This window comes from Ambystoma mexicanum, chromosome 1p (genome assembly GCF_040938575.1).
Source record: "Ambystoma mexicanum isolate Mex_15411 chromosome 1p, UKY_AmexF1_1, whole genome shotgun sequence".
Lineage (NCBI taxonomy): Eukaryota > Metazoa > Chordata > Amphibia > Caudata > Ambystomatidae > Ambystoma > Ambystoma mexicanum.
In genome coordinates this window covers 704,338,174-704,366,138 of record NC_090921.1, presented here as the reverse complement: position 1 = coordinate 704,366,138, position 27,965 = coordinate 704,338,174, and the positions used below count along the sequence as shown (strand labels likewise).

The following is a 27,965-nucleotide window of genomic DNA, read 5'->3' as shown; positions in this document are numbered from 1 at the left end:
TCATAGTAATTGTTGTCCTTTGTGTAACTATTGGTACTGCTCACTTACTTAAGTCTGGCTGCTATGCTACTGCTACCACTATAACTGTAGTACAGGCTTGTACCAAAGGCGAAATTGTACTAACACTTGTAGCCTTAATTGTGTGTAGTGTTCCCAAAGGGTACGGCATATAATTCTGCCTTACACTTACCTCTAACTATTGTTCTCCAGCATGGGTCTGGCGTGGATTCACATGCTCATGAATATTCCCCGTCAGGCCGGGAATCCTCGGTAAAAGAAAAAACTGTTTCACTTTCACTTACAAACTGTCTTTCTGTCTTTCTCCTTTAAACCACTCACTGAGCTCTGGGTCATACTGCACCCAGCCCTCTCCCTAAGCCCCTCCTCTGGCAGCCATCTTCAGATTTGGTAAGCACGTAAAGTGGCAGTATGACCAAGAAGAGCCGCAGAGGGGACGGTGGGAGGGTTCACATGTGAAAACATGCCAGACCAATGCTGGAGAACAATAGTTACAGTTAAGTAACTTGTTCCTTCAGCACGGGGTCTGGCATGGATTCACACGCTCATGAATAAGGAATACATAGCAGTACAATATTACACAACCACGGGAGGTGGCAAGGCTCAACAGAAGCAATTACTCTTACCTCTGGAACAGGGTCACCTTCAAACAGACAGGTTACCTAGCACTACCTGGACGACACCGGGCTACTCCCTTGAATCCCTGTCGACGCAGTAGAATCTTGTAAAGGTGTGCGTGGACCTTCACGTAGCATGTCCAGCAGGGGCACACCAGACAATGGGCTCTCGGACGGCCGGGCAGCGGTCAGTTTGCCAACCGACGACAGTGTGTGAAAAAGACGGAGAGCCACCTGGAGATGGAAGTCTTGGACAAGGCCTTCCCATGGTTGACAGGACCAAAGTTCACGAATAGTTGAGACGTCTTCTGGAAACTCTTCGTGCGTGCCACATAGAACTTCAGAGCACGAGCCACATCCAGTGAGTGCAAAGTCCTTTCAGCCGGCGACGACGGTTTCGTAAAGAACACAGGCCACACCAAAGGCTCGTTGAGGTGCAATTCCGAAGGAACCTTTGGCATAAAAAGGAGTGTGTCTGTGTCTGCAGCACCACCCTTGTGTCGTGAAAAGTCAGATAAGGCTGTTTGCAGGATAGGGCCTGGATCTCACCCACCCTCCTGGCAGAGGTGATGGCAATGAGGAAAGACGTTTTCCACTAAAGGACCTTGACAGGGGCCTGATGCATAGGGTCGAAGGGGGCCCCCCGATGAGCCTCTTCAGTACCACGTCAGGCACCTTCACCGGTGGGAACGATCAAAACTGTCCTTTGAGGAACTCCTTGATGAGACGGTGGGTCTAAAGAGAAGACCGACCAGGAGATCTGGTGTTGCGGGAGATAGCCACCAGATGCACCTTGATAGAGGCGTGCGCCAACCCTGCTTTGGCCAAGGAAAACAATTATGGAAGAATCTGCAGGCGTGACCCTCAGAGGGTTCATCTTCTGCGACCGGCAGTACACAGCAAAACTCTTCCACTTGTGCCCGTAGCACTTAAGAGTCGAAGACGCTCTGGCCCTGGCAAGAACCTCCCTGCAGTGCACCGGAAACTTGTACGCTCCGAACTCTAACGCTGCAGGAGCCAAGCCTTTAGGTTCAGAGATACTGGTTTGTGATGTAGGATTGCGCCGAATTCGTCGGTGTCGCAAACAGATCGATCTGGGGTCTGCCCCATTTGAGGAAGAGGCTGTCCACTAGATCCTGTCGAAGCTCCCACTTGTGGCAAGAGTGCAGTTCCCTGCTGAGGGAGTCAGCAATGGTGTTCTTGACTCCCGTTAGGTGGAAAGGATTGAGGAACGCTTCCTGGGTGACGGCTCAGTGCCACAAATCCTGCGCCTGGGGATCTGGTTCCCCCTGCTTCCTGATGTAGAACATCACAGTGGATTTGTCCGTGAAGACCCTCACCACCTTGCCCTTGAGGGACAGAAGGAATGACTTGAGGGCCCAGAACACTACCCGCAGCTCCAGGACATTGATGTGGAGATCCCTCTCCTCCGGCTGCCACAGGCCTCTGGCGCGGAGACGTCCGCTGTGGGCTCCCCAGCCCTCCAGGGAAGCCTCTGTGGTGACCGTCTCCTGGTACGGAGGAATCTGGAAATCCGTGCCCCCGGAGATGTTGGAGCGCACGCCCCACCACCTTCTTGCTCGACAGATCTCTGCAAAACTTCCGGACACCCGAATCCACCGAGCATCCAGGAATTCCTGAATGGGTCGCATCCGCAACCTGCAGAGTCGGATCAAGTAAATGCACAACATGCCGAGTAGAGACTTGATGGTCTGCACCGTGGCGGTCTTCGGTGTCAACAGCCGTTGCACCTTGCCTAGCAGGGCCGGCATGTGCTCGTCTGAGGGAGCCGCCAGGCAGGAGACCGTGTTGAGTTTGCCCTCCAGGAACACTGCGTTGTGCAATGGTATTAAGCAGGACTTTGGATAGTTGACGGAGAACCCCAGATCCGTCAACAGCCGACGGTCCTCTCTGCGTGTTTTCGACGGCCAGCTCCCTTGACCTAGCCCGGATGAGCCAGTCGTTGAGGTATGGGTACACGTGTATCCACTGAAGATGCAGGTGGGCCGCAACCGGTGCAAGGCACTTCGAAAACACCCTTTGTGCCCACTTCAGTCCAAAGGGGAGGGCCTTGAATTGACAGTGCTTTGCCTGTACTATGAAGCGCAGGAATTTCCAATGTTTTTCATGAATGGGGACATGGAAGTAAGCGTCCTCCAGATCCAGCGCCGCCAGAAAGTCTCCTTCCTACAGTTGGCCGATCACGTGCTGCAACGTGACCATTCTGAATTTCTCGGACTTGAGGTATTTGTTGAGGTGCTGCAGGTCTAAAACGGGCCTCCAACCCCCGGTCTTCTTTACCATGAAGTATCTGGAGTAGACTCTGGAGCCCCAGAGTCACTTTGGAAGCAGCTCTATCGCCCCTTTTTATCATGGCACGTACTTCCTGCAGGAGCTGAGGGATGTGCTGCTCCTGCCGGGCCACCGGTGGCATCCGCAGACACTTTCGATGGAATTTCAGCGTGTGTCCGTGGACGAGAGCGTCCAGCACCCATCAGTCGGTGGAGATCTTTTCCCACTTGCTGATGTAGCCCGCCAGCCGGCCTCCCACCAATGGTGGGGGCCTAACATCCTGGCCGGTTCAATCTTGCTTCAGGGCCTGCGTGCTGCTTTAGGAGCGACAGCAGCTACCTCCCCCTGTAGGCCTCCTGGATCATGGATAGAGTGGGCTGACGGTACGAAGCCTTCCCAAAGATGTTGTCCCCGTCAAAGGGCACGGCCAGCACCCTCGTCTGGACTGGGTGGCTTTAAACCAGCCAAAACGACAGAGGCAGACACTGTTCCCCATATGCCGAAACCCTGTGTCCGCAATGTCCAGGGACACAGTGATGGCATGGTCCGATGCCACCACACTCTCCTGGAGGATATCCAGTGCCTCGACCCGCTTGAAGTCTGGCAGAAACTCCAGCAGCGGGCCATCTTATACCACAGCTCCCGGTCGTATCTGGCCAGGATTGCAAGCGTGTTAGATGCCTTGATGCGTCCAACTTCTTCCTTTCGCTGTCAGGAGGAACAGAGGCTGAAGACAAGGGGTTAGATTACTTCTTTCTTGCTGCCGCTGAGACCAGTGAGTCCGGAGAAGGCTGCGAACGTAGGCACATGGGTGCGGACTCTGGCACCCAGTGCTTTTTCTCCAGACTATCCCTCTTCGCCGGGGCTGAGGCCGGGTTTCTCATCAAAACCAGGCAGGCCCTCGTCCCAAACATTGCCCCGGAGAGGCACCGCCAGAAAGATCTTCCTTTTGGCTTCACGCCGTTGGTAAAGGAAACCTTTCTTCTTGGTCTATTCTGGCGTCAGCTGGAAGAGCTCAGACGTTCTGGCTACCATGGCAAGGAACAACCCCACGTCGTCCGGGGGAGAAGCCCTTGGCGGCTGAGAAATGATACGGTTGTCGTCTGTGTCCGTAGTCGCCATGTCCGTCCCTGTGTCCCTAGGACGGGAGGGCATGTGCAGAGGTTGATGTGGTGGTGTAGGGTGCCATCTCCTCTTCTTTGCCGGGGCTGGCCCGGTGTAGCCAGGGCCGGAGGCATCGTCGGCACCATCTTCTGGATTTCCGACACCAGGATGTGGAGGGTCGAAAGGATGTCCAGCGATACGTCCCTCTGAGGTGTCAGAGGGGGTGGAGTAGGCTTGTTGGGCACAGCACACATCTGTATTTCCGCTGTCCCCCTCGGCATGTCCACCATCGTCGTCGTCCCCCACGTCCTCCAGGAACATGTGAACGGACACTAGGACCTCCTCATCCGAGGAATACATATTTGTGCCCTAGAGCACGATTGAGGCATCCCCCGCGCCCCTGTTTTGCATCCTGAAGGGTTGGCAAAACACGAGGACTCCGAACACTTGAGCGTGCAGTAAAAATCGGAAGATGGCTGCCAGAGGAGGGGCTTAGGGAGAGGGCAGTCACTGGATGAGGGAAGTATGACCCAGAGCTCAGTGATTAAGGAGTTAGACCGTTTGTAAGTGAAACAGTTTTTTCTTTTACAGAGGATCCCGGCCTGAGGACGGGGAATATTTATGAGCATGTGAATCCATGCCAGACCCCATGCTGGAGAATGCTCTCAAGAAAAGGAAGAAGTGCTCACCAAAGGATAATGATGATATGGCTGTGTCTCCCTTCCCCACGTTTTTATCAAGGCACAAAGCAGGACCTTTGAGTACAGCACACTCCTGGGACTCGCCAGCACGAGGTACCAGTTCCTTTCAACGTTGGCAATTATCCATTGTGTACATCCCTTAGCTGGGCTCACGCTTGTTCACGGGTATATCACCATTTACCCTCAATTCGCAGGCATGCCTCTGTCTGGTTAACATTTGCCAGTTTCATAGTTCCATATGTTTTCTCCCACGTGTCAAAGATTGTCAAGTGTACGAGGGGTTTTGCTCGAACCTCGTAGGATCACTTTAACACTATACACTAGCCTCTCCTAAGGCCTCTTGGTCTTCGTAGTTTCAACAAAAACAACAAAACCCAAAAGGGCTTCAGTCAGAGTCCTTCTAATGAGCATCCCCCACGACACCCAACCACTCTGCTTCTAAGCCTTTTTACTAGGGTTTCTATAAAGTTCCATTACACAAGTTCTTTGTTTGACAAGGTTGCCGTCTGCATCCTTGGGCCCAGCACAGTTTGCTTTTACTGTCTTCTACGACTCACTGGCTCTGCTGAACTTTTGGAGTTTCCTGTCTCGGGAGTCAAGGATGACACGATGACACCACAGGGGCAAGCACTTCTCCCTATTTTGGCTATTAGCATGGGAGGGCCCTGGGTGCCGTTGTCACCTGTCACATCACACGCCAGTCTTATGATTTCCCTTTCGGAGGCTTCGCAGGTCTGAGTTGCAAAGTGCAAAGGCAATTCCCTCCTCCTCATCCCTCCAGGTTTCTCCGCCTTTCTCCTCCGGTCGAACTGCCAGTCCAGAATAGCTGCTTCAACGCACGTTCGGCCTTGCTCCAAGTGTGCTTTCGTGCTCGGCCTTTTATCCCTGTGGGAAAGGGCCATCAGGTGTGCGTAGTTCCTGTCAATTGCCTGACTCTGCCGGACCCTTGTGTTGGGACATGTCAGGTAAACGGCTCAGGTCTTAGTCCGTTGTCTGTCACAGTGAAGAAAGTGGTGCGGGCGGGGGGGGGGGGTACAAATTCTGATTTTGCTACGGGGAGGATGGGGAAAAGGTGTCATAGGGAAGGGGTAACGTATCTCACCCATCAGTGTCCCAATTCCACTCCCCGAGGACCCCCCATCCAGGTGATCCTCCCACACTGGTCCACCCCCAGGAACTGGATCCAATAGCGATGGCCGTGTCCTGTCCACCTGGATGACAGATCCCCCGGGGACTAGCGGGTGAGACACCTTCAGGTATCTCACAATACTAACACCTGGCCATAATCACGAAATTTAATAGGGGACTGGGGAGGAGAATAATTTTGGTATTCACTGTGAAAAAGAGGAAACGCTTACTTATGTATTAGCATCGTGTCCAGCGGTAACATGTTTTTGGTATGTACGACTAAACATAGTACAAGCGGTATGCTGATTGGATGACATAAGTCATGTGGGGTTTAAATTGCGCAGTTGAAGTATGACAAGTTTTAGCACTCATCCAGGTTTAGTAGCTACTACTGCACGAATGATAATAGAGGGAAAATGAATATGTTTTGAGGGGCAGTGGAAAGAAATGAAAAGGGTAGCAAATAGCAGGTACTATCGGGGAAAGAAATAGTCCGCAAATATTGTATAACAGGGAAAGTCTTGGATGGGTACATCGTTTTGGGAAAGAGGGTACGGGTGGGAATTTATTAAGGTCATTGATCAAAGCAACAGTTTCATACTTTTTACATTGCAGGTTTTGTTAGATTGTTAGCCTGCTGATACTTTAATGACAAAAAATATGAAAACGTCACAGATGAAATAGCTGCAGGCTATATACTAAACAGCACAACCACAGTGTGAAACCTTTGTGCTGCCTATTTACCTAAAATATCTTTCTATATGTTTTGTGATGGATATCTACTTCTGTGAGTACAGCTCATCGAAAAAACGATCAAATTCCACATACTTCTCATTTTTCCAAAGCTTTTCAATGCGGAAGATGTCCAATTTGTCCCTGTTGATATGAGACAGCAGTCGGTAGGATTGTCGCACTGGGTGTCCGTCAGGCGTTCGACGACTATCTCTCATCAGGTACACAGAATCGCCTGCCAAGCAGCACAAAATAGAGTTATTTGCGACTGCCTTCACTGACACACAGAACAGAAAGTAAGCAAATAATGGACTTCAATCATCTCTCACTGCATCCTACCTATGGAAGAAAACCTTATTTGGATGCAGGTGTGAAAAATGTGCCCTCCCACTTTGAGGCAAATGTTAACTCACCAAGGCAATTAAGCATGCCATTTTTGAATCGTGATCAAAGATTCTAATGTACAAAGGTAAAGAATTAGTTACTTAACTTGTGTAATGTTCTTTAAGAAAGATTCACAGCTCTCCTATAGATTCCTGGGCTATTGACATCCAGGCCACAGGGGGTGCAATACTACTTTGCACTGAAAGAGGCACAGTAGCTATAGGAGCCGAAATTGATATAAAGTCATATATATCAGAGCTGGACAAGTCACAGGGCCTCGGTTCCCCATAATTATCCCAGTTCAGAGGCCAGGTAATGGTAAAAGCTGTACATAGGATAACATGCAATTCGAACTGAGGGGAAGGAGAGAGAATTAGGAATCTGTGGAAGGAACACCCTACCCATCGGAGAGAACATAAATGCTAACTGTTCTTCAAATTCATACCTTTCTCCCACTAAACTCCATATGAGTTGACATACTCCCAAAGTTTTAGCAGGACACAAAAGCAATGAATCAGAACCTACAAGAGGAACCGGTGAAGGGAAGATATGAAACTAGCATTCAACCAAGCTAGGGAATCGGGTAGTAATGCATGTCAAATCTTACAGTGAGTGCGTAGTTACCGGTTGATTGCCCAGATGCTGGCCCCTCTCTCTAAGTACAATTTGATGGAAAACAATATTCAAAGTGAGGTAGTCTAGTGATTGCCTTGCCTTTCCTGGGAACAGCAAAACCAACAGAAATATGGTCATTTTCTCCAAACCCCCGACTTCATGAGACATAGAAACTAGGGCTCTCGTGAATTCTAATCTCTGGAAATGCTCCTCAGTCTTAGATGGAAGAGTAGGTGCAAATGAAACAGGAAAGCAGATTTTGAAAGGTGGCATTCAGGAATCACCTTCAGAAGGAACGAAAAGCCAAATTTGCAGGGAAACCATGTTTTGGAGGAAACAAAAACAAAAAAGGAGAATTTGATACAAATGGGTTGCAATTCTGGACGACATAAATGGATGCCGGACTACCACCTTCAAGGTAGACATCCTCCCAGGGAAATAATGAAACGGTTCAAATGGATCCCGCTTCAATATCTTTCATTAATTCACATGCTTTGAATAATTCACATATGTCAGGCTGTGGGAATCCTCGGTTACATATTTCTCTACTGTTATAATAAAAAATAAAGTTATTCACAGTAGTGACTAGAGTACTCATAGTCCTAAGTCCCCTTTCGTCCATCCTTGTGGTGCGTCCCATTGGTGGGGATGGTACCAGAACCTTTATGCAGAGAAAAAAGTGAGCTTCCACTTTAAAATTAGTATAGCGCGTGGAGGCGTGGCCCTCGGCATGGGACCACCCATAAAACCCCCAGCAGCTCACTTAAAACCCCCTTTCACACATTGGACGCTAGTAAACCTGGCTATGCTGTTATTTAGCTTCTGGCATACTAGCGGGGAAAGGAGGGTGGGACATATGAAGGAAAGGGGACATAGGACTGCGAGTATTCTAGTCACTATGGTGAGTAACCTATTACTCATACGCCCCGTCACCTTTCCTCCATCCTTGTGGGAGATTCCACCAAACAAGAGAACTGGGTGGAGATGACAATTTAAATGGAAGCAAAGAAGTTCCTGAGAACCACCTGTCCAAGCTGTGCGTTCCTCCTGGAACTTGTGTCCAGAGAGTAGTGTTTGCAGAACGCCCATGGCGTGGCCCCAAGTCGCCGCCTTGATGATCACCTCTCAGGATCCTTTGGAAAGCTACTGCAGTCGCTTTGGCCCTTACCGCATTGATACCTGGGGGCACCTTTTTGCCCGTGGCCAGGTAGGCCTCTGATATGCCCAGGACCATCCAACAGGCGAAGGAGGCCTTGGATGCTTGGGACCCGGGGGCAAAGCCAGAAAACGTGATGAACAGCGCCTCTGACCTTCTGAATTGCTTTGACCGGGAGTGGTAAAACTTGAGCACCCTCTGCAGATCCAAGGAATGGAGCGGTCTTTCCACGTCAGACTACAGATTTGGGAACAGTACCGGCAGACAGAACTCCTGATTCAACTGAAAGGGGGAGACCACCTTGGGCAGGAATACGGGACGAGTAAGCAGAATCACCTTCTTATTGTGAAACACTTAATGGCGCACATGACCACAGCGCCTGCAGCTCACAAACCCTACGTGCCAAGGTGTGCACCACCAGCAGAACCGTCTTGAGCGTTACCCACTTGATGTCTGCTGAAGCCATGGGCTCAAAAGGCTTATGCTACAAGGCTGCTAACACCACATTCAAGTCGCACGTGGAATGGGGCCTGTGCACTGGCGGGATCACTCTTGTTAAGCCCTTGAGGTGTGCCTTGACCACCAGGTTGGCTGCTGAGAAAGTCTCGTCCTCTGAGTTTTTGTAGGCCCTGATGGCCACGGGATAAATGCAGCAGGTATCCACTTGGACCCAGGAGAGGGCCAGATGCGCTGAAAATGAGAGATCATAGTCTAGGGGGCATTTTAGGGGGTTCAAGCCCGCCTTCTGAGACCAATGGCAGAATCTACTTCACTTACTTTTGTATTGGGAATGAGTGGACACCTTCCTGGCCTCGTGCATAAATTGCTCACTGAGAATTGCGCAGGGCAAAGCCTTAGCTGATCAGGAGCCAGGCCAAGAGCGCCAGCTTGCCAGGGTCTGGGTGCTCCACTGCCCCATGGTGCTGCATGAGGAAGCCCATGCTGAGGACTGGAAGATGGACTAGGCTTTGCAACTTGAGCTGCATGAGGTCCGAAAACCACACCCTCGATGGCCAGTGAGGGGCCATCAGAATGAGTCTGCCATCCACTAAGTGCCAAAACTTGCAATGGGTCATCTGGAGCAAGGGCGGGGAGGAATGGCGTAGCCATTGCGGCTGTCCCAACACAGCTGGAACACGTCCCACAAAGAGATTTGAACCTGCCCCCGCCATGAGGCAAACAATGAGGCATTTGGAGTTCTGTGGAGAAGCAAACAGGTTGTGTTCTGGGATGCCATACCTCAGAAAGAAAGGAAACAAGAAACTGTTGTTCTAATCCCACTCGAATGCGATGAAGACCAATCTGCTCAACCTGTTTGCTTCTGTATTTCTATCGCCTGAGAGATGCACCACTTTGATCCAGATCCTTTGTGACCAAGCCCATTCCCAGATTGAGACTGCCTTCATACAGAGCGTCACCGACCTGGTCCCGCCCTGCTTTTTCAAGTAGAACATAGTAGTAGAATTGCCGGGCCTCACCCAGACAGCTTTGCCCCTAATCAGACGCAGAAACGCTCAGAGCTAGCCCGACGGCCCCGAGCTCCCGGAGATTCAAATGAGAGCTAGACTCCTTCATGGAGCATGAGCTGTGAATGCAGTGGCCGTTCAGGGTTGCTCCCTAACCTGGGAGGGGCAAATCCGTTGTAACCACCAGAGAGGGCTCTGGCGCAAAGAACAGTGCTCCCCACTGACACAGTGTTGTCGAGGAGCCACCAATGAAGATCCGGGTGAACCATAAGCTTGATGAACCGCTTGTCTGACCGAGTCCCTGTTCCCTGGTCTCCGGATGACGCTAAATGCAGTTGAATTCGCCTCATTTTGAGCCTGGTATACTGAATTGTTAGAACACAAGAGGTCATTAGCCCCAGCAAGTGCTGAAACCACCATGCAGAGGTTGTTACTTTCGACAAGAAGTGGGGTACTGCTGTCGGGAGAGACTTTAACCTGTCAGGCGTGGGGAAGACCATCTGCACCACCGTGTCCCACGGCCGGAAACAAGAGACCGTGCAAGGGTTAAAGCTGCAACTTCTTTTGGGTGGAGAAACCCAGCTGGTGGAGCACATCTGCCAACCTCTGGCAGGAGTGAACACCCCCCCTCCGGCGAGCTGGCCCTCACTAATAAGTCCTCCAGATAAGGGTATAGGTGGTGGCCCTTTAGGTGAAGGAGGCCCACCAACAAGGAGCCACATTGAGGCCAAACGGGAGCACCATGTATTGGAAATGGTGAGACAATCGTGAGCCGCAGGCATTTCCGGTGCGGTTGGAACATGGGGACATGCAGGTATTCATCTTTGAGATCTAAGGAACACATCCAGTCCCCTGTTCACAGCGACTCCGCTATGTGGGCAGGAGAGATCTTGAAACGGTTGAAGGAACTATAGCTCCAGGTCAACGCTCAGGCCCGCCTGGTTGTTCTTGGGTACCGCAAGAATCCTGGAGTAAAACCCAGAGCCCCGGTCTAACTGAGGCACTGGTTCCACCGCCTGCATGTCCAAAAGGAGTTGGATCTCCCGCAACAGCGCAGGCGACACTATCTGCAACAGTGGAGGAGAGGAGAAGACTGAAGCCTGTGGAGAATACCGAAATAATCCAAGGACTTGTAAAAAAATGCTTCCAGCTGCTCAAAATGACCCAGCCCACCCCACCCCCAACAGGAGAGCTGTGCTCCTTGATCAAGACGTCATTGCTTTTTGTAGTCCGAGGTGGGACTGGAGGAGGGGGAGCAAAAAAAGCCCTGCAAGGCACTCTGCTGCTACCTCCTATGATTGCTGGGTGATCTGTCTTGCTGCCCAGTTCTACAGTCACAAAACCCCTTGTAACCTCTGAAGGAGCAAGGTTTGAGGTCTGACCTACCCTAAATCTGAGGGAAGGACTTTTGCCCCGGCTTCATAAGGATAGCCAAGGACTTAGTCTGGGTGGAAGTCTGCTTTTTTAAGTTCGTTGTCAGTGGACGAGGGCAACAGATCTGTCCCCTCTAACGGGAGGTTTGGGATCCTCTCCTGCACATCCAAGGAACATTTTTAAAGGTGTGCAACGCTGCTGTCCGCCTCATTTTGATGCCCAGGCAGAGGTCCCTGCTGAAAGTATCAATATGGGAGACCCGAGGAGTCATCAGATCCTCCACAAGCGCGCAATCTTTTGCTAGAACCGCCTTGAAGGAAGCCTGACTCTCGAGGCGGAGGGATGGCAGGAAGGTTTAAGTTACTTACCAGTAACCATTGTTCTCCAGCATGGGTCTTGGGAAAGCGGTCTTCCACGAGAGAAACTTGAGCGTGGCCTGATGCATGGGTTCAAAGGGTGCTCCAATGAGCTTAGTTAGCACAACATGGAGCTCCCAAGCCGGGGCAGGGGCCTTAGCTGGCGGGAAGGTCCTGAAGAATCCATTGAGGAACTCCTTGAACAGCTTGTGAGACCATTGCGAAGGTCTGCATGGGGACCTGGTGTACCTGGACATGGAGGCAAGATACACTTTGCTAGAGACGTGAGCCACGCCCGCTTTTGCCAAGGAAAGCAAGTATGGTAGAAGTTGCAGAGCTGTGACATGCAGAGGGGTAATCTTCTGAGTCCGGCACCACATGGAGAAGCATTTCCATTTATGTCCGTAGCAATTCAACGTTGATGAGCGTCTGGCCCTGGCCAGGATGTCCTTACATTCCGTAGGTAAAGCATAACCTCCAAACTCTAGGGCTGCAGGAGCCATGCCTCAGGTTCAGAGACTCAGGGTCGTGATGCAGAACCGCCACACCCTTTCCTCTGGCGAGAAGGTCCGGGGACAGCGGCAGCTGGATAGACTTGGCCACTGACAGACTTAGTAAGTCCGGATAACAGATTTGCCTCGGCCACACCTGAGCAACGAGTATTATCCTGCAGTGGCACTGTCTGAGTGTGTTGATCACACGTAAGAGGAGTGGAAACGGCAGGAAGGGCTACAGGAGAACGTGCTCCCCATGCTTCTTGGTTGAGGGAACCTGCTCGCAAACCTTTGGCACTTGGTGTTCGCCGCTGTCACAAAGATCGATCTGGAGATTACCCCATTTTCCGAATGGAAAATTCACCTAAACCTGGCGAAATTCCCACTTGTGTCAAGAACGCAATGGTGTTCTTGACTCCCGCTAGGTGAAAGAGTAACATGCCTTGATGAACGGCCCAATGCCACAGGTCCCAGGCCTCCTTGGAAAGCGCCGGTGTGCGGGTCCCCCTCGTTTCCGGATGTAGAACATGGTGGTGGTATTGTCTGTGAAGATCCTCACCACCTTACCCTTCAACGACGGAAGAAAAGACTTGAGACCCAGAATACGGCCCGTAGTTCCAGGACGTTGATGTGGAGGCCCTTCTCCTCTGGCTGCCAGAGGCCTCTGGCGTGAAACTGTCCGGTGTCGGCTCTCCATCCCTCTAGAGAGGCAGCCGTGGTGACCGTCTCCTGGTAAGGAATAACCTGAAGTGGAGCTCCTTGGACGATATGTGACCGTACGCCCCACCACTATTGCCCAATGGAACTCCTTGTTGAGCAAGATCTTCTCCGCAAAGTTCCCAGACAACTGCCTTCACCTCGCATCCAGGAACTCCTGGAGAGGTATCATGTGAAGTCTGCACAGGCGAACGAGGCAGATGCAGGAGGACATCATGCCCAGCAGCGACTTGATAGACCGAACCATTGCCGTCTGCACAGACGACCATCGCTGTACTTTGCCTTGTATGGCTCATCTTCTCCTCTGAGGGTGACACCAAACACATCACTGTGCTGAGTCAGCCACCTAGAAACAGCGCGTTCTTAGATGGCATCAAGCAAAACTTTGGATAGTTTATGGAGAAACAAAACTCTGTCAGCAGACATACAGCCCTCGATGTGTGTTCGCCTGCCAGAACGTGTGAGCAGGAATGCACCAGCCAGTCGCCCAGGTAGGGGTATATGTGGATGCCTTGTAGATGAAGATGTGCCGCCACCGGGGCTGGGCACTTCAAAAAAACCCTTGGGCTTATTTCAGGCTGAAAGTAAGAGCCCTGAACTGGTAATGCTGACCTTGAACTACAAATCATAGGAACGTGCAGTGTTTCTTGTTAATGTGAATGTGGAAGTAGGTCTCCTCCAGATCCAACAGCATCAGAAAATCTCCTTGCTCCAGCTGGCCGAGCACGTGTTGCAACGTGACCAACTGGAACTTTTGGGTCTTCAAATACTTGTTGAGAAGACGAAGATCTATGTTATTAGGGGTTTCGGCAGTGGTCTCGGGAAGGTACTTACAAGTTAGAGAAGGCAGACAGTGCTGTTGTTGCAGTCTGCATGTCGGTCATGCCCGGACAGGCACTGACAGGGTCATACCTGTGCCTTTTGATGTGTGCCTTAGGGTGGGTGCCGGCTTACGCCTTCCGCCTGGTGTTGTGGGAGCTATTTATTCCCCGGTTGGGTCTTTTTGCCATGACTCGGTTTTAAAATGGTGTTTGTGTTCGCCTCTGTAACTCCAACCCAAGTCGAGCCCTTTGTTCCACTCTTTGGCGGGCTTCTCCACAGAAGCCTCCAAAAGTGGTGCCACTCTGTCTGGGTCTACAGGATGTGTGGGAGGGGGGTTTAGGCACCCTGGATTGCGTTGCCTCGGCAACTCAAGTCCCACTCTTGTGTGATTGGCCCAGTGGTGAGCCGCCCGACTCACCACTTAGCATGTTTGAGTGACAGCTAGGACTGATGAATGGGGGTTTTCTGCATAAAAGCAGAGCTTTGGGGACTGGAACTTCAGAAGTCGCCACAGGACCTAAAGAATCCAAAGAGGGAGAAGCTGAGCCGACCTGCAACAACAGCACCACCAGTGGAGCCCTACGGAACCGTCTCACCACTTCCCAACGACAGAGAAGATCTTCACCCCAGAGAGTCTTCTTCCTCTGAGCTGGTGGGGATAACCAGTTCGCCTTCTTTTTTGCCTTCCTGGATCGTCTTGTGGTCGAATCGCCCATGCCAAGCACCCCGGCGGCTGGATAGCCACGCTTCACCACTACCGCAAATAAAAGGGTAGTACCTTTTAACCGGGAAACTCTGCGGCTGGTTTCTTCCCTCGCAGTGCAACGACCTCCAGCTTTCCTCCACGTCGAGATCTCTTCTTCCCCTAGGCAAAGCACCGACTTGCACCCGCTGCCTGGAACAACTGCCCCCGCTGGAGCTTTCTCACCATTTCAGGTACTGAGTCCCGCCTGGTCTCCCTTGCAACAGACTGTTCAAGGTGTCCCGTAAATCCTTGACTTTCTATCCTGAGGTAACTTGGGACCTACTAACTTTTCCTGACTTGATCCAACCCTTTTTGAACTCTTTGCAACGACTCTTTAAAAGTACTATTCAACTGTGTGATCTTGGACACATTCCGCCTTGCTCTCTCCAAGACTGGGCCTGGCCTATGACTTTCTTGCTCCTCAGTAGATTCTGCCTTTTCTGACTTGCTCTGGTTCTCCTAAAGTGTTGGTATTGTGTATGTTCCTAATTCTGCCTTTTTCCCTCCCCTTTTAATTAACTTATTGGAGTGCCATCTTAGGTTAAGTGCTCACTTCTGTCTGAAAGACTTGTTCAATAAGTGATCAGGGATGTATACATATTAATAGTGACAGTGTTTGAACTTGCTTGCCATATTAGTGTTAGTGTATTTTACAAAGTGTGTTTTTAAATAAATAATTATATACTTTCATACCTAAGCTCTGGTCAGTGTTTGCTTGTACTACTGTATTTTGGTACCTATCTTGTATACTCTATATACTGTCTAACTCTTCTTGAGAGAAGTCTGGCTGCTCAGCCACAGCTACAAGGTAAATCTGGGTGGTACAGACTGCTACCAATTGGGTTTACTGCCAACACCTGTAGTCTTAAGCCTTTTGCAGTGGTCCCTAAGGGAACTGCACAGGTTTCTGCCTAACACAAGTCGAGAAGAAAGATCATCATGTCTGTTCCCTTCCTGGGCGACATCTGGCAGGAAGACCTGGTTCTAATGAGAAACCAGAGTATGGCCCCAACGAAGCAGGACAGTTTGGAGAAGTACAGTGTTCCAGATTTAGCACCAGGGTGTTTACGGTCTCAGCCCTCGCCCGATTTCTTGGTCTCGGCCGCAGCCACGAAGCACTTGGCACACCTGTCATCGGCAGCCATGGTACCTCTGGGCCAGGAGGGAAAGAAGCTGGATGCAATGGACAAGAGGATAATTTATACAGCAGCCTCTACCATCAAGGCAGCTAATGCCCTAGCCATTTTGTCCTGATAACACTAGGAACTATGGTTCAACTTGGGTTGAACCAGGTCGAGGCACTAGAACTCTTTCAGGAAGGGGAAGTGGCCTCGGATCACCCCATCACGGTGGCAGTAGATATCACGGAAACGCAGCAAACTCCTTTCTGGACGCTGCTTATTTTTATGATGGTGCTTCCAGTTCACTATCTAAGAAGCAACGGCCCGTTTCTTACTGCTTGTGCTAAGAAAGTTATTTTGTCATCTCCTGATGAAGACGTTACACAAACAACGTTAAGACGTTGAAACCCGTAGAGATATTTAGGGAGGAGGCCGCTCTTGAAAACCTCTGGGGCCCACCCCAACTGTTGACCACCTTTAGGACTCTCTGTGGTCATGTACTTTGTTTTGCACAAATTTTGGTATAACAATTGAATTGTTGATGAATTGTCTGGTATAACATAGATTTGTAATAGGTTTTTTATCTTTTATCTTGTACCTATTGATGTTTGGTATGAGTAGATTGATGTATGAAGAATGTATGTGGATGAATGTTTAAATGATGCAATAGTATGAATTGTATTAAATTATTGTAATCTTAAATTTTTTCCTGCTATGTAAAATTATTGCCCGAGTGCTGATTAAATCGTGATTTAACTCACATAATGAAAAATGTATCAGGATAATAAAACCCTTGATACTGTATTTTTGAAATTGTAGCCTCTGGATTTTCTTTCCGAGATCAATTACATGGTTTATGCCTGAATGATGACAAAACGGAACTCATCATCCTGGGGACCACGCCTAACATCAACAAACTCGGCCATAAATATACTTCCTTCAACATAGACGGCAACTCAATCAAGGTAACGAAGGAGGTTAAAACACTAGGTTTCTACCTTGACTCCAGCCTTACCCTGGCAAAACAAGTGAATGCTATGGCATCTGCCACGGCTTACACTTGCAAACTAATAAGATCAGCTAAACCCTTCCTCTCAACGAGTAGTTGCACCACATTGGCAAGAGCACTTGTGCTTTCCAAGTTGGATTATTGTAATGCTCTTTACATCGGAGCCAACAAATACATTACGAAGAAAATACAAATACTCCAGAACAACGCCCTGAGAGCAGCGCTAGGAATATCCAAAAAAGAGCACATCTCCATAGAAAGGAGAAACAATTGGCTATCCACCATCGATAAATCAAACTTAAAAGTGCCTCCCTAACGTTCAAATCCCTTAACACTGCAGCACCTCTCTATCTCACAGAGAGGTTTAAGAAAAGACCGACAACCCGACCGACCAGAATGGTTTAGTCAAATTGTATAACAGTTCCCCTATTCAAACGAGCCACCATAGGTGGAAATAGCTTCCCGGTCAAAGCTGCCCAACTATGGAACTCCTTACCACAACGTCTAAGGGAAAAACAAACTTACTGACTCTTCAGGTGCAATCTTATCAATTGGCTCAAATCTAATGATATCTAAAGCCATCCCAACTTCTCCTCCTCATTATCAGCTCCACCGACATCCTCCCCATCTTACCTACCCCCCTGCACTATAACCTGTATTTTATCTGCTGGTAACCCAGTGCGTAATTTGCAAGGAACAAGTTACTTACCTGTAACTGTTGTTCTCCAGCATGGGTCTGGTATGGATTCACATGCTCATGAATATTCCCTGTCGTCAGGCTGGGAATCCTCGGTAAAGAAAAAATCTGTTTCAGTTTAGTTTCTGAACTGTCTTTTTACTAGTAACCAATCACTGGTCTCTGGGTCATACTGCCCCCAACCAATGACTGCCCTCTACCTAAGCCCCTCCTCTGGAAACCATCTTCAGATTTGGTAGCATGTAAAGTGGCAGTAGGACCAAGAGAAGAGCTGCAGAGGGTTTGGAGGGAGGGTTTGCATTTGAATCCATGCCAGACCAATGCTGGAGAACAACAGTTACAGGTAAGTAACTTATTTCTTCTCCAGCATGGGGTCTGCCATGGATTCACATGCTCATGAATACAAGAATACATAGCAGTATACACATGCACAACCACGGGAGGTGGCAAGGCTCAACATTAAGCATCTCTTACCTCCTCACCAAGCTCACCTTCAAGCGAACAGGTTGCGCAGCACTGCCTGGCCGACTCTGGACTCCCGGTTGACGTAGTAGACTCTCGTGAAGGTGTGAGTCGACCTCCACGTAGCAGCCCTGCAGATGTCCAGCAGGGGCACACCAGACAGGAACGCCGTAGTAGCAGCGATCGCTCTGGTTGAATGAGCTCGCAGACGGCCGGGCAACGGTCGGTGTGCCAACCGGTGACAGTGCATGATGCAGCCAGAGAGCCATCTGGAAATGGAAGCCTTCGAGAGGTCCTTTCCTTGGTTCACAGGGCCAAAGTTCACAAACAGCTGTGATGTCTTCCGAAAATTCTTTGTGCGGTCCACGTAGAACTTCAGTGCTCTAGCTACATCCAGCGAGTGCAAAGTCCTCTCAGCCGGCAACGAAGGCGACGGGAAGAAAACAGGTAACACCAAGGGCTCATTGAGATGGAAGTCCGACGGCACCATGGGCATGAAGGAGGGGTGCATCCTCAGCACTAGCCTTGTCTCGTGGAATGTCGGGTATGGAGGTTTACAGGAGAGGGCCTGGATCTCTCCCACTCGTCGTGCGGAGGTGATGGCCACATGAAACGCTGTCTTCCACGATATGAACTTCAGCGGTGCCGAATGCAAGGGCTCAAATGGGGGACCCATGAGCCTGGTCAGCACCACGTTGAGCTCCCACGCCGGGGCCAGAGCCTTCACCGGCGGGAACAAGCGGAATAGTCCTTTCATGAACTCCTTCACCAGTCAGTGAGACCACAGCGACGACCGCCCGGAGTTCTGGTGTAGCGGGAGATAGCCGCCAGATGGATCTTGATGGAGGCATGTGCCAGCACCACCCTGGCCAGCAGCAGCAAGTACGGTAGCAATTGAGGGGCCGTAATCCGTAGAGGGTTGATCTTCTGTGCACGGCACCAGAGAACCTCTTCCATTTATGTCCATAGCACTTAAGAGTCGAGGACGCCCTGGCCTTTGCAAGGAACTCCTTGCAGTCCGCCGGGATATCGTAGCATCCGAACTCTAGTGCTGCAGGAGCTAGGCCTGCAGGTTCAGCGATCCTGGGTCGTGATGTAGGATGGCGCCTCCTTTCGTGGTGAGAAGATCCATGTCCGTCTGCAGTTTGACTGGGGGGTGGGGGGCACTGACAAGTCCAGAAGGTCCAGGAACCATATCTGCCTCGGCCACGCCAGTGCGACGATCATCCTGCACCAGGATGGTCTGAGTTGACTGATGAGTCGCAGAAGCAACAGGAATGGTGGCAACGCATACAGGAACAGGCCGTCCCAGGGGAACGAGAAAGCATCGCCCATGCTCCTCGGCTGGGGAAACCTGCTGGCGAACCTCCGGCACTTGGAGTTCGTCGCCGTCGCAAAGAGATCTATCTGGGGATTGCCCCACCGTCGGAAGAGGCGGTCCACTAGATCCTGTCGTAGTTCCCACTCGTGGCACGAGCGCAGCTCTCTGCTGAGCGAGTCGGCGATGGTGTTTTTTATCCCTGCCAGATGAAACGGCACCAGAAACATCCCTTGGGCTACGGCCCAATGCACAGATCCTGCGCCTCCTTGGACAGGGCTGGGGATCTGGTACCGCCCTGCTTCCTGATGTAGAACATGGTGGTGGTGTTGTCGGTGAAGATCCTCACCACCTTGCCCTTGAGGGACGGAAGAAAGGACCCGAGGGCCCAAAACACTGCACGGAGCTCCAGGACGTTGATATGGAGGGACTTCTCTGTCGGAAGCCAAAGGCCTCTCGCGTGCAGATTTTCAGTGTGCGCTGCCCACCCTTCCAGGGAGGCATCCGTGGTCACTGTCTCCTGGTGGCCGGGGGTCTGGAAGTCCATGCCCGCCGTCAGATGCGCACGGGTGCCCCACCACCGGATCGCTCCTCGGAAACTCTCGTCGAGTGTGATCCTCTCCTCGAAGCTGCCTGTCGTCTGGATCCAGCGCGCGTCCAGGAACTCCTGCAACGGGCGCATCCGGAGCCTGCACAGGCAGATGAGATAAATGCAAGAAGACATCATTCCGAGGAGGGACTTGATGGACCTCACCCTGGCCGCGTCCTCAACCAGCATCCGCTGCACCTTGCCCAAGATGGCCCTCGTCCTTTTCTCCGACGGAGAGGCCAGAAGCGACACTGTGTCGAGCTTCGCTCCCAGAAACAGTGCGTCTTGCGCGGGCACCACGTGGGACTTGGCATAGTTTATGGAGAATCCCAGGTCCGTGAGTAGTTGGGCGGTCCTTGCCGTGTGCTCGACGGCGAGCTCCTTCGTCTTTGCTCGGATGAGCCAGTCGTCCAGGTAGGGGTAGACGTGGATCCCCTCTCGGCGCAGCTGCGCCGCCACCGGTGCGAGGCACTTGGTGAACACCCTGGGTGCCAACCTCAATCCGAAGGGAAGGGCTCTGAACTGGTAGTAACGCCCTTGGACCACGAACCTGAGAAACTTTCGGTGTCCCTTTAGGATGGGAATATGGAAGTAGGCATCCTCCAAATCCAACGACGACAGGAAATCGCCCTCCTCCAGTTGACCCAGGACGTGTTGGAGGGTAACCATCCGGAACTTCTGTGCCTTGATGAATTTGTTCAGTCGTCGTAGGTCCAGGATGGGACACCATCCTCCCGTCGTCTTCTTCACGAGGAAGTATCTTGAGTAAACTCCAGAGCCCCGAAGCCTCTTTGGGACGAGCTCGATGGCGCCCTTCTTGAGCATCGCCTTTACCTCCAAGAGAAGTTGAGGGACGTGATGTTCTCCTGGCCCCAGGGGGGACGCGCGGGCACCTCTTTAGAAACTCGAGCGCGTGACCCTGAGCCAGGGCGTCCAGCACCCAACGGTCGGTGGAGATGGACTCCCACGCGCTGACGAAGCTCGCCAGCCGGCCTCCCACCGGGGTGCTTCGGTGGGGGCCCGACCCCACGGCCGGTTCAGTCCTGCTTCGACGAGGCTTTGCCGCCTTGTCCTCCTTGGCGACGACGGCAGGGTCCGCCTGACTTGCCTAAGCTTCCTGGGACGACGAACGGGCCGCTTGACGGTAGGTGGAAAATCCGCCGCTGGAACCTTTGGAGGCACCCTGTTTGCCTCCGCCGCTCCGAAAGGGCGGCCGCCGTTGCTGGAGAACCCCAAGAGCCCGGGCCGTCTCCGTGTCCGCCTTGATGGCTTGAAGGGAATCGTCCACTGTTTTCTCAAACAGGTTGTTTCCGTCGAACGGCATGTCCAAGACTCTGGTCTGCACGTCGTGACTGAAGTCAGTAGCCTTGAGCCATCCAGCCGCCTAAGGCACACGCCGTTGCCCAACTGGCGAAATCCAGTGTCAGCGATGTCCGTCGCAATCTTAATGGTGTGGTCCGACGCCACCTCTCTTTCCTGCAAGATCTCTAGGGCTTCCGCCCTCTTGTCGTCTGGTAAGAAGTCCAGCAGGGGGGCCAGTTTGTACCATAACTCCCTGTCGTAGAGGGCTACGATAGCCAAGGCGTTGGCCGCCTTAATCGTCGTCGCTGCCGACGAGATGACTCTGCGTCCCATCGTGTCTAATTTCTTTCCCTCGCCGTCCGGCGGGGAGGTTGACGTAGAGGCCGCGCCCCCCCGCTTTCTTCCTGGCTGCCGCAGAGACGACCGAGTACGGGGTCGGCTTTGCCCGAAGGCACAAGGGGGCCGCGTCCGGGACCCGGTACTTCTTCTCATACCGATCCCTTCTAGCCGCCGTCGTGGATGGGTTCTTGAGGAGGGCGAGGCCCTCATCCCAAATATCGTCTAGTAGAGGTACAGCGAGGACCGTCTTCCTCTTGGTCTCGCGCCGTTGATAAAGGAAACCTTCCTTCTTCTTCTCTCCCGGGCAGAGCTGGAAAAGCTCGGATGCCCTGGCGATCATGGAGTGAAACGATCCAATCTCGTCGGGCGGGGAAGCCCGGGTGGGAGGTGACGACGGGAGATCCTCGTCTGTACCCGTCGCGGCCGTGTCAGTCCCCGTATCATCCCCACATGTCGTGGACAGGGAGGAGGGCTGAGCAGGGCGCGATGGCTGAAAAGGAGGTGGAGGATGAATCCTTCTTCTCTTAGGGGGAGGGCTCCAAGAAGGGCCTGGCTCCGGGTCCCCCGCGGGAGCGGTTCCTCCTTTGGTGGTAACGGCAGTCTCGCCCTTATCTCCGAGCATAAGGACAGTATAGCCAACAAAATGGCCGCCGAGTTGTCTTGCGGCACTGGTTGAGGGAGTTCCGACGGGCGATCAGGAGCCCCGTCGGCACCCTCGACGCCCTCGTCGTCTTCCACGTCGGGGTCCCTCCCGACAGGATGGCCTTCTTCCACGCCACAGCCGTGGCCTAAGACTTCGATCAGCTCCTCCTCAGAGGTTGAGGCCGAGTCCACGACGACCTCCTGCCCCCCCTTTTTCTTCTCCGTCAGAGGTGTCACGGGGGTCCTGTCGATGGGCATGAAAGAGGACTCCCTCGGTGGCAGGGAGATTCTGGGCCCCCGGGGTCGCCACCACTGGTGTAGCCTCCACAGGCTGAGCCAGGGCCGCCGCGACTGTCTCGATAGAGGCCTTGGCCGGATGGATCAAGGCTTTCACCACCTTAGGTGCGCTCACCGCCTTCTCCTTGGGGGGAGGGTCACCACCTCGCTCCCCCTCCGATGGGGCCTTAGGGCACGACCGGGGTCTCTCCAGGAGCTTTGCCGGGTGCTCGGCCTTCCTCTTACCCGAGCCAGAGCGTTGGCTCGTGCTTGATGGCGCTGGGGAGGATGCGCCCTGCCTGGCGTCCGTAGAGCCCGACCGTTCGGCGCTCCCGGTGCCAGTGGACTCGCGGTGCTTGGCCTTCTGTTGGACCCCCGTCGCCGGGGCGCCCTCAAAGGTCTTAGAAGACTGCTCGGACTTCTTCTTATTCTCGCCTGACGGGCTCTTTCCTTCCAGCCAGTTGGCGAGACGTTGATGGCGGTCCTTCATGGTCCGCTCCAACATATTGCCGCAAAACGCACAGTCCTTCTCCACGTGCGTCTTGTCCTCATGCAGGCAGTAAAGGCAAAGGGAGTGTTCGTCCTCCTTAAAGACATTCTGAAGCTGGCATCCAGGGCAGACCCTGAACAGTTTTCCGGGCGTCGAGCTTCCCTTCTCCTGGGCCATGCTCGAGAAGGGCCTGAGAAACTTCTGGAATCCTCCAAAAGCATGCTCGACGAAATCTTCACCCTTGAGGGGCGTAGACGAATCCGACACGGGTCCCCGTTGATCGGATGAAGAAACAGTGGAGCTTGAGGCTCTTTTGACTGAAAAGAGAAATTTTTCTGAGAAAAAACGCGAAAAAAAGCACTAACGCTCGAGAGCAATAGCCAGGGCAGCTTTGTGCAGGGCTGGGGCTCCGGGTGGGGTCTTTTCCTGACATGGTGGAGGTGGTGGAGTCGGATGATGGAGAGGGCCTGGGCCCCCTTTGGCCTTTCTTTCACGGGGGCCAGCTTAGCATCGGAGGCTCTTGCGTGCCCTGAGAAGGCGTAGAGCCTGGAGAAACCCTCTGCTAGATTTCAGTGACCAGTGTGTGCAGAGTCGTTACAATGTCCAGCGACACGTCCATAGGTCTAGGGGTGAATGGAACCAACGGTGTAGGGTCTGGGCTAGTGCACCTCCACTACGAGCAGGGGACCCTTAGTGATCTGTATAGCAATCGCCCTGCAGATCATGGTTCTCGTTGGTACTCTAGTAGATCTGCTCCGGCCTGTCTGGAGCAGCCCGCTGGCCCACGTACCGGGGAAGGTCCACTGGGGGGACTGTCTCTCTCTCTTCGTTTCAGAAGGTAGTGGGTCTGTGTGGCCACCGGGTCTTTCCCTGACCCCAGAGTGGGCGTCTTCTTCGCTGTCTCCAAAGCTGTATCTCGCCTGGGGGGTAAGGACACCTTTGGAGTGGTCGACACTTTGCAGACCCACTCTCCTTCAATGCTGTTGGCATAGATGTTGTTGACTTCGTCAATGATGTGCTAGTCGCTGCTAGCTAACAGCTGATCTGGCATGCTGCAAGGTTTTAGCTAGCTTTGACGAGTCTTCTCTGGACTTCTCCATCGTCGCCTTATCCGCAGACGCATAGAGTTTGGACAGGGTTAGGGAGGCCGACGCTGATGACGATAGCCTTTTTGTCAGACTCGGGATCCACATCAGCAGCGAACCCAGCGGTGCTAGCATCGCTGAGCGTGGCCTTCTCTTGGACCCCCCACATTCCCGAGCGGGGCATCCCAAAGGATATCGACCTCCTAACGGTGGGAGTGCGCTCCTCTGACCAGCCGGCCGGCCCTAGATGAGGCTTGACCATGTCCCGCGGCTGTGTCAGTGGCTTTGCTCAACTTGAGCCAAGCAGTCTTGTTTGGTTTTGAGAAACCACACACCCCTGCTCATTGTGGTCCGGATGCAGGCAATAATAAGCATTTATGATGCCGATCTTCCACAAAGACGTTTCTTAATCCACACTTTGCGCATAGTTTGAAGAGGCTTTGACTTTTCTTCTTTTCTTCAGTTATGGCTGAAAGGCGCAAAGTAGGCCCAAGGCCAGGTTTTCTGGAAACTTCGATGAAAATCTGTCAAAATGGACAAAGAATGCAAAAATAACACAGAATTATCTCAGAGATCAACTTGAGGTCTCCCAACACTGAAGCGTGCGGAAATAATCTCAAGATGGCCACCAGGGGTGGAGCTAAGGGAGAGAACTGTCATTGGATGGGGGTGGTATGACCTAGAGGACAGTGATAGGTTAAGAGGAGAAATACAATTTGTCTTTTATTAGTTTTTGAAATAAAAGTTTGACAATCATGTACAGGCATTTGCAACCGAACGGTCAGGTACAAAAAAAAGGATATCACATCGATAGTAATACAGTGTGTAAAATGTTTAGGATCTGATGCACATCGCATAAACTTTGAATAGGTTCATCAAACCCAACTACCCCTACCCTCCCCCCTGCCCCCCTTGCACATAACACATAGTACCGCCTGAAGGGCTGGAAGAGACCAGTATCTATCTCTGAACCAATATTAACTACCTGACATCAGGTACATAGACATATTAGAACCTGCAAGTTTAACATAGCAGCGAGATTCAGCCATCAACTAAAATGTCTCCAAACAGACACGCTTTGCACACCTTTTTTATGTCACATATTTAGCCGGAAATTCTGACCATGCGTTCTCAACTGAAGTGCGATCTCCATGCAGGACCGCCGTAAGGTTGTCCATTCTATATATATTCAAGGCAACACTCAGCCATTCGGTTTTATCAGGGAGCCTTGCTCTCTTCCATACCATGGTGAGGCACGCTCAAGCGGCCAGCAGTATACCCAGAATCATTTTGGGCGCCTTTTTAATTGTGTCTTCTGTTTCAACCAAGCCGAACAAGATCAGAAATGGGTGTATCTCCCGGTCATCATCATCCAGCTCCTTGAGCCAGCTGAGGACCTCCGTCCAGTAAGCTTGGACCACCTCACATCCCTACCACATATGCCAGTAATCGGCCCTCTTTCCACAGCCCCTCCAGCAATGTGGGCTTATTCCTTGGTACATTTTGGCCAGCCGGACCGGGTCATATTGCCACCTGTACAACAACTTGACGGCATGCAATTTATATTGGCAGGATAAGGAAGATTTCGCTGTCCTTCTACAAATTTGGAGCCATAGCTTTTGCGGAATCTGCCTCCCCATGTCTGATTCCCACCTGTTCCTCAATGTGTGTAATGGCATAATATCAACCTCAATCAGCGCCGAGTACATTGCGCTTATCAAGCCCTTTGAACTCGTACACGTGTTGAGAATGCTTTCGAACGGGATGAGATCCCTTTGTAATTGTTCTTTCCATATCGGCCTTGTCATCACCCCCTTGAGTCGGAGATATAGGAAGACCGAGAGCGGACCTATGTCGAGCGCCTCCTGTAAATCCTGAATTGTAATAAGGGCACCATCTCTCCAGAGTTGACCAGCCCTCTCTAATCCCGCATCGTACCATGTCTCGAAGCTCACTGGGTCTGGGATAGCATCCCGGATCCCCGGTGACCATAGGTGTCCAAGGGGAGATGGCCAGGTTGTAACTCCCACCATTTTCCTACCTGGTGTCCAGATTGCCCATATTGTTCCAATAATAGGGTGGTTTTAACACTATTTCGCAATTGGGGCCCCGGAACCCATAGCCATTCGCCTAAGATGAATGGTCGGAGATGATAGTTGTCTAGGGCTATCCACTGTGGCTCTGACGTGCGGGACAAGGACACGTAGTTGGGCTGCCCTGTAGTATGCTTCTATATCCGGGAGGCCCACTCCCGCGTTGTCCTTCCGGAGCTGTAGCAAGGATCTGGGGACTCTCGGCTTCTGGCCCTGCCACAGGAAGGCTAAGAGGGTTTTTCTCATGCTCAAAGTATTCCTGGGGCATTTTAATGGGGAGAATTTGAAACAGGTAAAGTATTTTAGGGAGAATCACCATTTTTATTGCATTTAATCTGCCCAGCCAGGAGATGGTAAGTCTGGATCCCCTTTGGATGTCCTTTTGAAAGGAGAGCGATAGTGGGGGAAAGTTAGCCTCAGAGGGAGTCAAGGTCTCGGGTCACATTAATACCCAGATAACGAAGCGTGGTGAGGCTGACCTTTACTCCTAAGGGAGCGAATCGGTCTGCCTCAGAGTCTCCGCTTTTGTCAAGTGGAAGGAGGATCGACTTTCCAGTGTTGATTTTAAGGCCCGCCAGTTCCCCATATTCTTCGATAATGCTGATCGCGGCCAGGACAGAACTTAGGGGATCAGTTAGGTGCAGTAGTATATCATCCGCATAGAGGCCTAGTTTGTATTCGCAGTCTCCTACCATAATGCCTTTTACTCTAGCATCCTGCCTCAATCTCTGTGCCAACGGTTCAAGAGAGAGCACGAATAGTATTGCTGACAGTGGACAACCGTGCCTCGTTCCCCCTTCCAAAGGGAACCATCGCGAATAGCCCTCGTTTACTGTCACTGACGTAAAGGGAAATGTGTACAGGGCCGTAATGGCACGGCGTAACTTTGGCCCCAACCCGTTAACCGTGGTAAGTATGTTTCCAGTCGGGCTGCAATGACTCTTGCGTATATTTTAGCGTCTATATTCAGAAGAGAGATGGGGCGGTAGGAACTACAACGCGTGGGATCTCTCCCTTCTTTTGGGATGACAGCGAGAAGAGCTTGTGAAAAGGACGGGGGTGCCTGGCCTGTTTCAAAAATGTGATTGAATAAGGATACAAGGAAGGGGGCGATGAGTGTAGAGAAAGCCTTGTAGAATCCGGGTGTGAAACCATCATCTCCCGGGCCTTCCCAGTCTTTAGATGTTTTATGGCCTCTGTGATTTCTTCTTCAGTGACTGGTGTGTCTAAGGATTCAGCTTCTGTAGATGCGAGTGTGGGGATCTGAACTTCTCTAAGGTAGGTGTCAATGTGTCAATGCTTCCTGGGGGGAGGAGGGGGTCGCATGTGTATAAATCCTCATAAAAGTAGGCAAATGCCTCCTGTATCCCCTCAGGAGACGTGACGATCATATCTGTGAGGGTGCCATCGTCCCTTTCAATACGATCTACCCATCTCAGCTTTCTGCAAGACGAGCCGCTAGAAGGGCATCTGCCTTATCGCCCTTTTCATAGTATTTTTGTTTTAAATATTGTAGAGTTCGGGCTGTCCTACCGACGATGAGTAGTCTGAGCTCTTCCCTGAGCCGTCTGGCTTCAGCCATGTGTTTGGGTCTATCACACGGGGAAGATTGTACTAATTTCTGGGCTATGTGGAGCTTTTCCCTAATGTTTTTTTCTATCAGAGCACGCTCTCTCTTTTTTTGGGCCCCTTCCCTAATGAGTAACCCCCTCGAGGTGGCCTTAGCAGCTTCCCATACGTGTACCTTCCCGACCTCTCCCGTATCATTGGTAAGAAAAAATTGCTCAATCTCAGTTTCAAGGGTTTCTTTGAAGACCGAGT

At 51.8% G+C, this 27,965-nt stretch overlaps 1 protein-coding gene across 2 annotated transcripts in view; it reads right to left on the bottom strand.

The window, feature by feature from the left end:
• Positions 1–27,965, bottom strand: part of ASH1L (ASH1 like histone lysine methyltransferase) — a 2,936,548-nt gene that overhangs the window by 463,538 nt on the left and 2,445,045 nt on the right. For both annotated transcript variants that reach the window (XM_069650029.1, XM_069650033.1), the window contains exon 23: positions 6,689–6,827. In XM_069650029.1, coding sequence (XP_069506130.1) covers positions 6,689–6,827 — 139 coding nt within the window. The remainder of the gene's footprint in view (positions 1–6,688; positions 6,828–27,965) is intronic.